This window comes from Lemur catta, chromosome 1 (assembly GCF_020740605.2).
Source record: "Lemur catta isolate mLemCat1 chromosome 1, mLemCat1.pri, whole genome shotgun sequence".
Lineage (NCBI taxonomy): Eukaryota > Metazoa > Chordata > Mammalia > Primates > Lemuridae > Lemur > Lemur catta.
Genome location: NC_059128.1, coordinates 20,437,761 through 20,454,739, shown reverse-complemented (window position 1 = coordinate 20,454,739; position 16,979 = coordinate 20,437,761). Strand labels below are relative to the sequence as shown.

The following is a 16,979-nucleotide window of genomic DNA, read 5'->3' as shown; positions in this document are numbered from 1 at the left end:
ATTAACATACCAGAGGTGTTTCCTTCATTTGTGCTTTTTTTTCTTTATCAGCTACTGGAATTCAATTCTTAAGTTTAGGTTTACTCTACCTTGTTCTTATTTTCCCAAGGCTTTTTGCTGCCTTTTACTCTACTATCTATTCTAGAATACAAGTTCTCTCTATTTCAAGTTATCCCCAATAGGAATGACCGACAATTGATGAAAATTGAATATATAATAAAATTAGGAAAAGTTCTCTGACTCCAAGAATTGTAATACGCTAAAATTTGGTACAAGAAGTTCATGTTGATCAAACAATACCGTAATACAAAAAGTTAAAATCTGAGAGAACAATTTCCTTTTGGAGAAAATCTACAGCATAAAAAGGATCTGGAAATCTTAAATGATATTAATTCTAATTAACATATGGAATAATCTGACACTGGTATTTTTCAGCTACATTTGCAGATCTTAGGCGATGCTACAAATGGAGCAAATGAGATCTGAAAAAGCTTTCTGCTTCCCAAAAATAACTCCTCCTCAATAAATGCTCTAACCATTTGTTTAGTATATTCCTTTAACTGGAATAAGAAAAGGGAAGAAGTAGCATAAGGTACTATCTATAAAATAAGTAGGAAAGTCCTATAAGATCCTTTTTGTAGGCAACCCGCATAGGTCTCACCCTTTAGTCCCCAAAGTCCAAATCCCCCAAAACAGAGGTGGCTTCCTTCCTTCTCTTGTATTAATACTTTAGAAACCAACAAACCTCTGCTCCTTCTACCTATTACCATGATAGCCATGATGTGTCTGATTTAACAAAGGCAACAGAAGCTGATAACATTTTATTAATAGGAAAAATTCCCATTAATAAGAAATCACAAAGAAAAACTTATCTTTATGAGTGTTCTTATAACTCACAATTTATATTCCCTCAGGGCATTTACAGCATTTCATATTCATAGAAGACAGAAGGAAAGATCCCTTCAGTAGCTGTTTCTTTGGAAATGCCAAACCTACTACATAAAAACAGAACTCTAGAGCAACTTGCAGCTACTCCATCAACAACTCTTCCCTTTTGTAAAACATGCACTCACATCTACATAATCCTTTTCATAGCTTCATATGTAAATTTTTTGTAAATTCTTACCTTATCTGAATTAGAAACTTAAATTCCCTAAAATCAAAGAGTATGCTTTTTGTCAAATATGGACTTCAATAGAACTTCATATATTCCAAAGACACTAACAGATAGTCATTGAAAATAAATCACTTTTGTCTTGCCCATGGCTTGCCTGAGCAAGACTAGCACAAACTGACCTTAAGGAGAAAATTGTAAACCATACAGTCAGTGTGCATTATATAGCCATGGATCTCATTTAATACCTCTGCCCAGGTAATAATATGTATAAATGATATTTCAAGGAGAAAGAATAAAAAAAGAAAGTGAGCATAGTTTAATGACAACACAACTATTACTACTTTTTTAAACAAAATGGACTTTGGAACTGAGATGCTGGAAGGCCAATAAAACACGTGAGAGCTGGAAATTTTAAAAGGAGGAGGAGGAGGACATGTGAAGGTGCTCCTAGAGGAAAACTGACCTGAACAAAGACTACATAAAAATTGCAAATGAAAAATAAACTAGGAATTTGGATGGAACTAGAACTGTGGAAAAGTAGTAAGATGCTTAGTCACCTGAACATGGTTATAGAGGAGTGGAGATTGAAAGACCAATACAAATAAATACTACCGTGAAGGAGTCAGATTGGTTTACATGCAGACATACACCCAAGGTCGAACAACATTTATGTCTTGTCCAACACAGACTTTATACCAGGGCTTAAGCAAAAATAAGGTTACAATTCAACCTGGGAGAGAGTGGAATAGTAAAGAGGTTAAATAGTAGCATATATTAGTTTAAGATGGAATAAAGGTCAATTCACAGTAAAGTAAAAAAAAAAAAAAAATCAATAAATAAATACAAAAGCTTTGCATGCAGAAACCTCAAGAGGAAGTACAGACATCCATCCCAGTTCATTCCCGATATCAGAGGCAGCTACTCAGAGGTGGAGAGAACAAATCCTAAAGCAACCCTTTGTCAGAAAATACATTTTAAATGTTTGTTCCACAAATTCCAAAAGAAGAAGGAAAAAAGGTTACAGGTATATATTTCTGTGGGATCTGTATAAAAAGTACCATTACTGAATTCAAACCTGAAAGGCAGAAAGATATTTTAAATTCTTATTTATTAACTCTTACTTATTGTTAATGTATTTTAACTAAAACTTTTTCATACTTTAATAGTTGATTAGATTATTTCTCTGTCTGGATTGAAGGGATATAAAAAGTGATAATTTTTAGATTAAAGTAGATTAGTATAAACATATGTGCAGACATCAATGTTGCAGAACAGCATAAATATACTAGGCCAGAGTTGCATTTTCTAACTGGAATGTAACCACATATCAACCAGTTATATTTTTCCTCTTTGAACGGCTTTTATGGTGGTGGTGTTGCTTTCTTGTTGCCTAGGTTGAGTCACAGAATCTGCAGGTCCACCTTGCTGGTTAAACCTATCACTGAGGGCACCCAGCATCTCATCCCGCTGCCTCTGCTCTGGATATAGAGGATTCTGCCCCAGTCCCAAGCTGGGTTGATAAATTGACAAATATATATAAGCTGAGATATATATATTATATATATGTACATATATATAATATATATATTTATCTCTTAAATATAGCAGATAAAATAATATATATTATATAAGTAATATAAATATATATTTTTTAAGAAAATATTTCTTTTATTTTTCCCATACGGTTTATATTTTAAGAACAACTTTTACATGAAGAATATTTGCTTAGAAAAAGATCACTGAAATTGTGTTTGTATCTTCGTTCCTCCCTTAAACACCATTACAATAAACATTTAGCGCAATGTTGTAAGGATTGGTGTTTTTAAAGAGTACCTCAGAAGACATATTACACATAGTAGGCACTTTCTGTCTCTTGTACTGTCATGCTAACTTCAGCATGAATAAAGATACAAATATTAAAATAGTACCCGACAGAGGAATCACTAATATGGAAGAACAAAAGATCATGTTATTTAGATGTATATCTCTTTGGATTGTACACCTAAACAGCCATAGTCACAGAGTGCCTAGAAAATAAGATCAGTCCCCTCTTTAAATAAGAGCTCACAATTTAAGAAAAAATCAGAAAATTAACTTCTATATGTGGTCATCATCATTAGCATTTCATTGCAACTAAATCATACTATACAGATGTCTCCCCTTCTAAATATCTTTGAAGAAAGGAATCCTTCCAACTGCCATAGACATCTTAGTTTCTAGTAACCTCATAGTTTCAAAGCATTTATTTTTAAATCTTAGCTAAATCTCCCCAACTCTAGTTTATATTTCTTTTCTCCAAATGAAAGTGCTTCTTTGTTGAACTATGTTGGGTCATCCAATACTAGGGACAGGAGGAGGCAGAGAAATGTTAGCCTGAGGGGAACTGCTGCAACACCGCCAGACCCAGCTGACGTTCTAGTGGGAGAAATGACTGTTTTAAGGGAGAAAAGGAGGAAGAAACAGTGGATGATAAACTGTATACACACCTGTCCTGACCCCAGTGAACTCTGAAAGCTTAGCAGAGATCCGAATTTCTCATGACCACAAAAGTATAAGTTAGTCAGAATAATTCTTGTAAATAGTTGTTTCATGGAATTTATGTAGATGTATATGAAAACTAATTGGTAGTCCTGAAAACTACAGTGCCCTTTAATCACTCTGAATTTTAAAAACAATAGAAAAATACAGTCTTGGGTGACTGAGTAGAAAATAGTTATCACTTTCATGACGGAGGCACACAAAAGAAAAGGTTTAATCTTAGTTTCCTCTTTATGGGAGAGAAAGGTTGTATACCATAATACTAGATTAACTTCATGAATTGGGCCAAGAGGCTCGATGTACCTGTGAGCTATTCAAGAAATTACAGGTTATCACAAACTAAAATGATGTGAAAGAAAATCTTAGAAATATTACAGCCATCTCAACAAAGCAGTTAATATCTGAGGGTAAAATTATTTGTTCTAGGTAAACATTGCTAGTGTTTTAGTCATTACAATAGCCAAAAAGACATTGAAATTTTGACAAAGCTATTTTCTTTCTAACGTTCTTAACAAAAACTTGATCTCTTTATCACTTCAGAGAATAGATCCCAACAAAATGAGAAAGAAGAGGTTGGTTCCAATTGGGAAGGCTTATTGAAGTTGACAGAGTATTGCTGGTTCATTTTGGTATGCTATATGGTAGTACAAACACAAGCTTGAATTTCACAAAGTCCTCTCCCATCTGTAACTCACTGTCCAATTTCAGAGAAATAAACTACATCCAACTTACCTCCCAGCCTCAGATGTTTCATATATGAAACGTGATTAACAATCTCACAAGGTTGTTTTAAGGATTAAATGAGATAATACATAGAAAAGTCTACACATTGGCAAGCCCTCAAGAAATGTCAAGTTCCTTCACTCCCTTAGTGGCCTTCTATCTCAAGGAGGATGAGGGTGAATGCTGAACATAAAGATCTAATATCACCTGTATAGGACTGTGGTCAGGAACCTTTTCAGAGTGTGACATCATTAAGAAATGACTTTTAAATACCTAGAGTCTAAGGTCAATAGTCTCAATAGGAAAAAAAATCTGTAATCTCTCATGGTTGCTGAACTGTTTATCTGATCTAGGAAGGAGAATATGCGTATTAAAGTCTCTCCAAATACTATTAGGGAGAACTTGAAGGGCATTAAGTTCTCTTAAGAAAACTTAATATAGATAAATAGGTAAAAGCTTCTCTTATTACCAAGTATAGTTTCAAAAAGTACACTGAAAACAGCTAACCTATTAAAAAACATTATTAGACTAGTTTGGTAAAATAATTTAGAATTGTCCAATACTTCATATTTGTTCCTGTGTTTTAAAGAAGTAGGAATAAGAATAAATCAATATGGATGTCTGTTTTCTTTTTGATTGATAAAACAGACCTAAGTGTCTAGTGGACAGATGATAAGGTAGCGTAGCTTTTGTTGATGATACCATAATATGAATAAATGGGAAAAGAGGTAGAAGACTAAATCTGTGCTATCCATTTATCCATCCATCCACCTGCCCATGTACCCAAACATTCACTAAATATGTTTACTTCCTGTGAAATGTAAAACACGGTGCCAGATACAATGGAGAAATAAGAATCTATAAAGGAAGAGATTAAAACCTAACATTAAAAGACATGCATACAGATAACAAGAGGAAAAGTAAATACCAAATGTCTTATATCTGAAAGTTTTTATAGTAATAGAGTAGTGAAATAAAAAATTTCCAATAGCAAAGGTGATTTTTAAAAAAAGGGTAGAGTTTACATAAAAAGAGAAGAAAAAGAAAATGGTGGGGTTCATGTAACACTTTGAATTTTATTTGTTCAGCAGTAGGAAAACCACTTAATGTTTCTAAGCTGGGGAGTCACGGGATCAAAGCTGTGTTTAATGAAGATTCATCTGGCAGAACTGATTAGAACAGCAGTTTGTGTGTGTGCACATGTGCGTGGTTTCTCCAGTGAAACTTATTACGTAGAGGTCAACTGTGGGTGTGTTGCAAGTAATTTATTACAAAAAAAAAATATTTACTTTTTGGTATTAATTTGAGAGTATTCAAGATTATTTCTGTCAGATGTCACCCTTACCAAATGGTTTAGTAAACAGCAGAGAAACAGATGGAGAAAAAGATAGCTGGAGCCCAGGGAACAATGTGAACTTGAAAACACCCACCAGAGTGTTCCTGCTTGGAAAAGTCGTCTGTGTTGGGCTTTAGCAGGCACATGAGTGAAGACCAGTCCGGTAGAAGGCAGAGGATACAGGTTAGGAAGCTGTTGCAAATAAGAAGGTTCTGCAATCCTTGTAGGTATGAAATAATAAAGAGTTAAATAAGATAGAGGTGGTGTAATGGTTAATTTTATGTTTCAACTTGATTGGACTACAAGGTGGCCCCATATTTGGTTAAATATTATTTTGGGTGTGTCTGTAAGAGTGTTTAACATTTGAATAGTTAGAGTAAAGCAGATGGCCCTCCCCAGTATGAACGGGCCTCACCCGATCTATTGAGGGTCGAAATAGAACAAAAAAGTTGAACAAGGAAGAATTCACTACCTCTGCCTGTTTGCAAGCTAGGATGTCAATTCTCTCTTGCACTTGCCCTTGACTCAGACTGGAACTTACACCATCACTTGTCTTGGTTCTTAGGCCTTTAGACTCATACTAGAACTATACCATCAGCTCTCTTGGGTTTCCAGCTTGCTGACTACAGATCTTGGAACTTCTCAGCCTTCATAAGTGTGTAAGCCAATTCTTTATAATACATACACATACACATATGCGTGTGTGTGTGTGTGTGTGTGTGTGTGTGCATACACATATATATTAATATATATTCTTTGTAATATATACACACACACACCATATTGGTTCTATCTCGGGAGAACTCAGACCAATATAGGTGGTCTAAATAAAGAGGGAAGAATGGATATGTGAGAAATAACCAAGAAAAGCTTTGTAAAGTCACTAGCTATAGTGGACAAGGAAGAGGAAATATGTAATCTTTCTTTCAAATCATAAGAATAAGGATAGATTTTTAAATGCTCTCAAGAAATTTTTCAAATTAATAAATTAAAACAAAATTTTCCCTGGAGTTTCAAATTGAAATTTCATTGCCATGAGGCAATATAAGCTTTATATACCACATGCTACCATCCTCTATTTTTAAATATCTCTATTTTATATATCAAGGCATGAATATGCTTATTTTCAGCAACCACATCTGGCATCTAAAACATTCTAGACTCCAATTTAATCACCTATAAGGAATAATCAAATTTCAAATACTTAATAATTTAATTATAAATTGACATTTAGAACTTACCAAAGGTGTATCAATCATGTGAAAATTTGGTCTCTTATAGGGACAGATAATTTTACGAAATTTACTAGGTGCAGTCACAACCTTTTTGTTAGCACTTCAATTTCCTTATCTCGTTATGTGTCAGCCAAGTTCTTTCCCACTTCGGCCCTTCACAAACACTGTTCCCTATGCTAGGACAGCTTAATAATAAATATGTGTGCATAGGGGGAAAAACTGTCTATAGGGTTAGGTACTAGTTTCAGGCATCTGCTGAGGGTCTAGGAACATATCCTCCGTGGATAAGAGGGGACTACTGTATCTCTATTATATAGTAAAATAACTCATCTTCATAGCCATGTACAAGGCCAGAATAAGGAGTATATAGTATACCAGATTCATCACTAAGGTAGTTCTAATGCCTTGGATATTCATCACATGACAACTATTATCCTTTGGAAGCAGGTTGCAAAAAAATATAGTCATGAAAAATATTCTATAATCTGGTTTAAAACCCCCCAAGACCTCTACCAATACAGGTCACTGAAAAGTCTCACATGGCAAATCCAGTGGCTACCTCTTATTCCTTCTATCCTTTACTCCAAAATGTGCTCACCTTTTCTTTGAGCATATACCAGACATAGGGAGATGATGCATCTTTCCTCCACTGCCTACTTCTAGGCTACGTATATGTTCATTCTTTCTTTCAGTTTATACAGGCAAAGATTAATTACCTCCAATTACAGAAGCTGAGATGCTAACAGTCAACCTAAGGAAACGACTACATAAATTATTGTGATAAGTGAATCTGCCAAAAATAGTAGTGTATTCAAAGTGCTAAGAGGGTCTTAGAAAAAGAAATCCTTAACTCTTTTGCCCTTGTTCTTTCCAAGATTGACTTTTCTGCCTTTATTTTTGACCCCATCCACTCATATCTTCTGGGATCCTGCTATACAAATTAAACCTTTTTTCACCTGTTCAACCTCTCCCATTCATGGCTCCTTCCACTCAACATTTATAATCATGTTCAGGTTTTTCTGTGATCAGTAGCACATAAAGAATACTACTATAAAAGTTATATTCATTCTTAGGAACTGAGACTATTTTACATATCCACATAGTTTTAATATTCTTTGCTTGCTTTTTTTTTTTAATATTCAGGTGTTGTCAATTTTTTTCATATACTACACTAACGAGTTAAATTACAGTACAAAAATGGGGCTTAGAATTACTATTAACAATGTCATAGTGTCCCTGAATGCATTAGGAAGCTCTTAGAGAATACCGTCATGAGATGAATAAAAATGTAAATCGTTTAAATACTCCTACTGTAAAATGTAATATATAACTGAAATACTAGGAAAGGCAAATACTGTTACCTAATCCCAGAGTGTCATAAACAAAATGTAAATCACTCTAATTAAATTAGTTAACCAACTTCTGCCAAATATTTTCTGATTTGTATTTTGCTTATGCAGAGTTTAATGCAGAGTAGTCAAGTAAATTTCAAAAAGAGAAAAAAGGAAATTTGGGCCAATGGTCAGATATCATCTCTGTCTTTCTAAATCTGAACTTTGGGGAGCAATAATGCTTCCTTTTTAAACTGTGATATTTTTATTAGTAAATGTTGGTATTATGGTTCCCCTATTAACTGTGCCCCTTTAGTACTCTTTCATTCATTTACCTTTTCAACAAATATTTGACATGTCTACTGTATACAAGGTTCTTTCTAGGCACTGGGGATATAGCATTCTACAAAATATTAACAAAATCAGTGCCTTCATGGGACCTCCATTCTAGTTGATACATACAACTAAACATATTTCTCAACTGTGTGTCTGCCCAACATGCATTGAGGTAAAAATAAGATGTTTCTGGGCCAGGACAGGCCTTTGAATGTTTGCCACATGTACAGTCATTGCCGAGGAAAAACTTAAAATTGTCAAACTAAAAAAATATTTGTACGAAGAAAAAGTATATTTCCTCCACTAACTCCATCTAAGCTAAGACACAGCTGTTAACCAAAAACAAACAATCTGAGCAATTAGTCCTCTGCTGCAAAAGTATTACATTCTGAAGCGGTGGGAAGACTTTCCTTTCTTCTACATCCTATTACCTGTAGTAGTTTCCCATTTCTAGTTATTCAAAAAAGATAACTCCCTAACAAAGAAGGCTTCACAGCAGCTTATTTTGTCCTTAGATATACATTCCAATAAATATATGTGACAGCAAGGGCCAGATGCAGAAGACTTGATACAGTGCATGCTGCTGGGAATTACTGGTTTTTATACATTACACTTACACTATCAGGGCAGTGGGGAACCCACAAAGCCAAATGAGTATTACTCCTACCCCAAACTGGAAATAGAGCAAGAAGATCAAATTTCATCTTGAAAGTAAAGGTATTTCTTGTCAATTTCTAATTACTCCAGGAAGAAAAATTATGTGGTAGCCATAGCCACAACCATACAGTTCCTGGAAAGCAAGATCAGTCCCTTGATTAAGTAAGAGTCACAATTTCGGTTTAAGGAAAAAATATATTAAGAAAAGTACCTTCTACATTTGTTCATATTCATTAGCATTTCATACAGCAAGAACGTAACTATACTAAACAGATGCTTCTCCTTCTGAAGACTTTCAAAAAAATGAATCCTTGCAACTTCGATGTAAACTTTAGTTTTTAGTAAATATCTGTTTCCAAGTATTCTTATAACTGAATTCTCCCAGCTACAGTTTACATCTCCTTACCCCTGTGTTTGTTGCCACTTATAAAAATGAAGAATTTGTCAGTGAATAACTACTATACTTCTAAGAGGTCTCTGACATTAATCCCTTAATATAATAGAATTCCTCTCTCTCCTTTCAGAATAGTACAGCCCAAACATACAGACTCAGAATACTCAGGAATCATAAGATAACTCAGATCTACAAATCTAGCAGCACACACTGATAGAAACTCCTTGTCCCTGGGCTTCAGTTAACTTGGCACATGTACTTAATATGACATTAAATCAAACTAAAAATATTCCTTCTGAGAATGGCATTAATTCCAGCAAATAGAAAGTTTTTCTGTTATATGTCACTTACAGATAGGTTGACTTTAATTTTAATACTTCAGAAATATCTAAACTTAATCAGTTTTGCTAATCCACACCTCTTCCATGTGTACCACTGTACATAAATACTTAAATCACTATCCAGATAAATCCTGCAGAGAATCTCTCTTTCTCATGGAATCCTGCTTCGTTTTTAAGATCCAAATAAAATGACATGTCCTACAAAAAATGTCCCCATATGGAACTCCTCAGAAGTAATCAATACTTCCCTTTCACCAAGAACATGCTGCTTATATTTCTAGTAACATATTTATTACATTCTACCTTACAACATCTTTATAAGCCTCCAACTTAAACATTTGCTTAGTAGCAGAATCAAGTGGTCATTATGTCTAAATACACTAGACAGCACTTAATACAACTTCTTACACACACAAAGCAAGATATTTACAAATACCTTCTCTGTTAGAAAAGTTTGGGCCTTCACAATACTTTTTTTTCATTTATGGTTATAAGAAATAGGTTTAAATGTGCTTCCTCTTTCTCTCCCACCAAATCAGCTACTTTCTGACTTCTTATTTCTTCCAATAGCAAAACCACTGAGACCCTCCAGTCTCATGTGATTCCTCTCTCTCTACCCGCTTACACTGTCTTGTGCTAAATACTCTCGCATTTGTTGCCTGTGTTCCGATTCTGCTAGCAAGTTCTTTCTTCAGTCCTTCTTTTCCTTTTATGGAGAATGTATCAGTAGATCCCTAACTGGACACATTCCCATAGTCAATACTAGGATAGTATCTAATAAGAGTTTCAAAATACATGAAGCAGAAAAGCAAACTAAGACAAAAAAAGGAAAAGTCACCGTGATAGGTGGATATTTTAACAATCTTCTCTGTTATGAATAGCAGTAAACAAAAAATGCATAGGGATATAGAAATCACTAGGGACACAGAATATTGTAAAACAATTTGGCATGTGACATTTATAGAACATTTTACAATAAATGCAGGACATAGCTTATTTTTCAAGTGTAGGTTGGAAATAGAACAGATTTGGGGCCAGAAGATAAGTCTTAATAAATTTCAAAGAACCAAAATCATGGAAAGTACATTCTAAGACTACCAGGGTATTAAGTTAGAAATCAGTAATAATAAAATATCTAGAAAACTAATCATATATTTGGAAATTAAGCAGTGCACTTCTAAAAAACTTACGGGTCAAGGAACAAATCACAAAATTTGTGGAATGTACCTAAAGTATTACTACGATGAAAATTTATAACTTTAAATGCCTATATTAGGAAAGAAAGGTGGCAAAATATAGTTTCCAACATAAGCAAGAAAAAGAACAGATAATACATAAAGTAAAGGAAATAAAAATAAGAGATCAATAAAACATATAAAAGATAAATAACATAAAAAGTAAAAATCCAAAAGTTGTTTCTTTGAAAGTATTAATAAAGATATTAATAAAAATGCTCCATAAGTCTTATAAAGAATACAAGAGAAAAATCAAATTACTGATAACAGGAATATAATAGGTGGAATGGGTACAAATCTTACAGAAATTAAAAGGATTAAAAAGGAGATATTCTGAAAAACTTCATGCCAATAAATTCAACAACTTCAATGAAATTGACAAATACCCTAACAGGCACACATTAATAAAAGTGGCTCAGGAAGAATTAGAAATTCTAAGTAGCCCTGTATCTATTGAAGAATTTGAATTTGAAATTAAAAACCTTCCCAAAATGAAAACTATATGCCCAGGTGGCTGCACTGATAGATTCTATTATACATTTGAAAAGAAACAATATAAACTTAACATACATGCTACCCAAAAATTAAAGCGTAAACACAATTCAGGTTATTTCATGAGGTCATTGTACACTAACATTTAAATCAGATTAAGACACTATAAGAAAAGAAGGTAAAGATCAATATTCCTCGTGAACATAGATCAAAGATTCTTAACAAAGTATTAATAAACCAAATCCAGGCATATGTAAATGGGAAAATATATTATAACAAAGTTTAGTTTATCCCAGGAATGCAAGGTTAATTTAATATTTACTAGAGGTCTCAACCAGTTGATTAAGGCAAGTAAAAAGAAAAGATAAAAGGAAGAAGCAAAACTTTTTACTTGCAGATGACAAGATTGTGCCTGAGGAAAACGCAAGGAATTCCTAAATGTTAAGGAATCAACAACAACAACATTAAGCTACTAGAACTAAAAAATGGTCTTAGCAATGTTGCAAAGACAATGTTATATTCTACATAATTATATTACCACATACTAGAAATAAATGCTAGAATTTGAAATTTTAAAATGCCATGTATTATAGCATCATGAATTACCACAAAATTAGAAATAAAATCTAAAGCTATTTCCTTAAAACTATAAAACATTCATGAGAAAAATTAACAAGGATCTAAATAAATGAATAGATACTCCATGTTCACGGATTGAAAGACTTAATATCAAGATGTTCGTTCATCTCAAGTAATCTATACATTTCACACTGACCTATCAAAATACCATGTATAAGGAATTTAAGATACAAGTAAAAAATTATCATTAAATTCAAAACAGAAATAAAAGCAATCACATTGAGAGACAATGAACATTATAGCCTTACCTTCTAAAGTTGAGTATTTTAATATAATTATCTAAGTGCACAAATATTTGGTTCTTTTGGATTTCTCCCTACTGACAGTTTCATGTATTTATAATACACTATTGCATTAATACTTACACAAAGAAATTGTTTACAAGGTGACAATATTAAAATGTTTGCTAAAAATACAACTGAGTCATGCTCTAGTATTAGTGAGTAGTCCATAATACGTGTACAGACCATCTAGTGTTTTACCTACAACTTTCATAATTCAAAGCTATTGTACTGTCATAAACATAATACAAGATCCTCCTCTGACATTTACTAAGGGCATAGTTTACATCTTTCAATTGCAATAGAGCAGTAGTTCTCAAAGTACAGTCTAGGAACCATCCAAGACCCTTTAATAATAATACTAAGATATTATTACTTTTTTTTTTTTATTCAGACAGGGTCTTGCTATGTTGCCCAGGCTGAAGTACAGTAGCTATTCACAGGTACAATCATAGTACACTGCAGCCGTGAAGTCCTGGGCTCAAGAGATTATCCTACTTCAGCCTTCTGAGTAATTATTTGTTTTTTTAACACTCAATTTTTCATGAATGTGAAGCACAGTTTTCCCCAAAGGTTGAGACATGTAATATAACAAAAGATTAAATGAAGAAGCAAAAATAAGAAAGCAGCTTGTCTTCTTTTAAGCTAGCAATTAAAATGATTTGCAAAAATGCAAAAAAATGCCACTCTTCTGGGGCTATTTTGGTCTTAGAAAATGATTAATTTTCATTAATTTACGTTAACATGTAATGGGTTTATGATTATTATTTTAAATGAATAAATATTTTAAAATTCTCAGTCTCCATTTTTAATACAATAAATATTAATACACATAATGCACATTAATAAAACTCTTTGGGTCTTCAAAAAATCTTAAAAATATTAAGTGTTCCTGATTACCAAAAATATTGAGAATCACTGCAGTATAGTAACGAACAATTTCTAAGTGGTACATGTGGGGAGAATAATCCAGACTAGTAAAATGAAAACCAGAAAATGTATTTTAAAAAGGATTTTCATATGTTCACGTTTAGGTTTTCTTAGTGAGACACTATATTAAGCCTCTTTCAGTTCTTAAATTAATAAAATTCACCAATGAAACAATGGTTTAAGGCCAATACAATGTAAGATGCACACAGCATTTTTTGTTCTTCCCATCGTGATGCATCCCTAGTATAACAGAATGGAAAAATAGTTTTCCAAGTCTCTTACTCAACTTTGAGAGTTAGGTACTACCTACATATTAAACCCTGCTCCCTGTCTTCCAAACTTTCCTTCCCTTACTCTATTGTTTTCACCACTGTGCGTACAACCTTTCAATATATTATATAAGTTGTCTATTTATTACATTTATTTTATGTTACCCTATCCAATATAACATAAGCTAAATAACATAACCTAAATAGGTGGATTTTTTTCCTGTTTTATTCACTGATATATCTGTGCTCAGGAGAGTGCCTAACATAAAATGAATACAAAATAAATATTTGTTGAATGAATTAATGAATATTTTACTACAGTAAATGTAAACTTTGGCATCATATCAGGGAAGCAGCAGCAGGTCTTAGCAAATGAATACCTGCACACAGCCATAGATATAAGTGCTATGGATACAGGCGGGAAGCTGGGGCTGAAGGAAAAACTCTCAGGGCTGAAGAGTTTCCTCTTCTAGTCCCAGAAATGAAGAAAGACAAGAAGACAGAGAGACAAGGAAAGGAGACAGACTGGAAATAGTCCATCCTAGAGGCAGCAGAAAAAGGTTTTTTTCCCCCAAAGATCCCATAAATATAAACAAAGAAAAATAAGAGTAAGAACAGCTAACACACCTCTCTTCTCCCGATGTATTTCTTCCAGAAGCTGCTCCTGCCTTTCTATCTGTTGAAACAGACACTGGAGCTCAGCTTCCTTGTTGTCGGTCAGATCCCTGAGTTGTTGTCTGGAGAGCATGAGCTGGTGTCGCAGATTTTTCTCTCTGCTTTCTCTCTCTTTCAGTTCCTCACAGAGCCACTGAAGTTTAGTCTAAAAAATGACATTTACATTTAATTGTTTAAAAATCCAGAAAACTGTAGAATTTCAAAACATGAGGCAAAAATAAAGTAACATCATGATCATCTAAACAAATATGGATGATAAGTAGCAAATTTAAGCAAAATTTCAAAATACCTTTGTTTTAATTTGCATAATGGTTTATATCAGTTAAAAGTTGGTTGAGAAATTAAGCCATGATATTCTTAGATTATTATGAAATATTTGATATACTCTATCATCTTTATAAAGGCAATAACCATAGAATAGCTTGGCTCATTAAACTTCCAATCATAATAGGAATTCCCTAATTTGATATACAAGGCAGTCTAGTACAGGCATTTAAAACTCAAAAATATCCAAGAATAGAACTACAGATTTATTATAAAAGGGAGTCTTATTTCAGAGATTTTCAACAAAGACAAAATTCCTAATTATTACTCTTAAAAATGCATATCCCCTGGGGGCAGGAGAGATTCTCTAGGTGCTGGGAAAGATAAAGTCAATACTCACCCACAATTAAGAGACTAGGAAAGTTAATCCAGACAACTCTTTCACAGACTCTAACCTTGACTATCTTTAATATTTAGATATTTAAAACAATGATTAGAAAAGAAATATTTCTTCTATCAATACAGTAAGATTTCAGTCAGGTCTCAGGATCTTTCTAGTCCCTAGTTGATTTTAAACAATGAAACAGTCCTTACCCCAATAAGAAGCAACATGAGAAAAGTAGTAAATGAAAAGGGAAAATTAGGCTAAGGGACAATTTCCCTTATAAGCATAAGCAGGAAAGTTCTAGGCCTCCAGAAGTCTAAGAGGTTCTCAGGAGATGTCATATACATTAAGAGGATCTGTGACAGAAGAGTTCAGCCTATGATGAAGTGGAACTAGGATACGGTCCCTGCACTGGGGGCTGTCCACATCCGTCAGCCTTCAAATCCCCCCAGCACCAAAGAGGCACTGACCCTGTGGTTAGAAGGACTATCTAGCAAACAGTGTCTCTGTGACAGAACAAAAAATCATTAGGCAAATTACGGAAAAATTATATAACAATATTGGAAAGCAACCAATGCACAATATGTTAATGTGTTGGCTAAAGGAATATCATGCTTTTAAAGGTAAACCTTGGATCATAATTACTAATATAAAATCTCATCAAAAACAAAGGGAGGGCTTCACAGTAGCTCCTCTTCCAGAATTATGGCATGAAGACCTCTCTAGAACTGGTCCCCAATGAAATATCCATAACTAGTAGAAATTATTTTTTTAAGAAATTGAAGTTTTTAAATATTATCCTATGGCCATACATCAAATGAAGAAATATTTTTTTAAGAAACTCTATTAAATCTCATTAATGTGGCACTGGAGACTTGACTGACTCCTTTCTATCATCAGTGTGACAAAAGAACCACTCCTCATTCCTGAAGAATGTTGCCAAGAAGACAGAGTTCTCTCTTCCCTCAGTTCACAGTCAAGGTAGATGATATCTTACTGGAAGGGCAGACTACCAGGAGTTTTCATCTGTGCAGCTCTGATCTGCATAGGCTAAATTCCTGGCAAGTAGAGCAAGATGTTCAGTATCTCCTCCTCCACCAGTGCCTCACTGATAGGGTGATTACTCTACCCCAGGCACAGCAAGCTGAGAATAACTGAGCCCCAATTGCCATTTCCCCAGATTGCTTATAATAAGGTTGTTGTTATGAATGTGCACAATGAATACAGATTTTCAAAAATCCTCAACAAAATACTAGCAAATGGAATCCAGCAAAATATAAAAGGTTATTATATTATGATCAAGTAGGATTTATCCCAGGAATGCAAGGTTGGTTTAAGACATGAAAACCATATTAATAGAATTAGGAACAAAAGCCACATGATTATATAAAAAGATGCAGAAAAAGCATATGATAAAATTCAACATCCTTTCATGATAAAGACACTCAAAGAACTAGGAATAGAAGGGAACTTCCTCAATCTGGAAAAAAAAAAAAAATCTATGGAAAACACATAGCTATTATCATACTTAATGGTGAAAGACTGAATGCTTTCCCCCTAAGGTTAAAAACAAGAAAAACATGTCTTCTCTTACCACTTCTAGTTAATATGGCATTAAAGAGTCAAGAAAGGGCAATTATGCAGAAAAATGAAATAAAACATATCCAGATTGAAAAGGAAGAATTAAATATATCTCCATTTACCAATGATGGGCTTCTATATAAGAAAATTTTAATTATTCCATTAAATGAACCTATTAGAACTAATAAAAGATTTCAGCAGGTTGTAATCTATAAGAGGA

The 16,979-nt window shown here is 33.6% G+C and overlaps 1 protein-coding gene across 4 annotated transcripts in view; it reads right to left on the bottom strand.

The window, feature by feature from the left end:
- The window catches only part of CEP128 (centrosomal protein 128), a 338,052-nt gene that overhangs the window by 175,441 nt on the left and 145,632 nt on the right, over positions 1–16,979 (bottom strand). For all 4 annotated transcript variants that reach the window (XM_045562464.1, XM_045562473.1, XM_045562480.1 and 1 more), the window contains one exon: positions 14,482–14,674. In XM_045562464.1, coding sequence (XP_045418420.1) covers positions 14,482–14,674 — 193 coding nt within the window. The remainder of the gene's footprint in view (positions 1–14,481; positions 14,675–16,979) is intronic.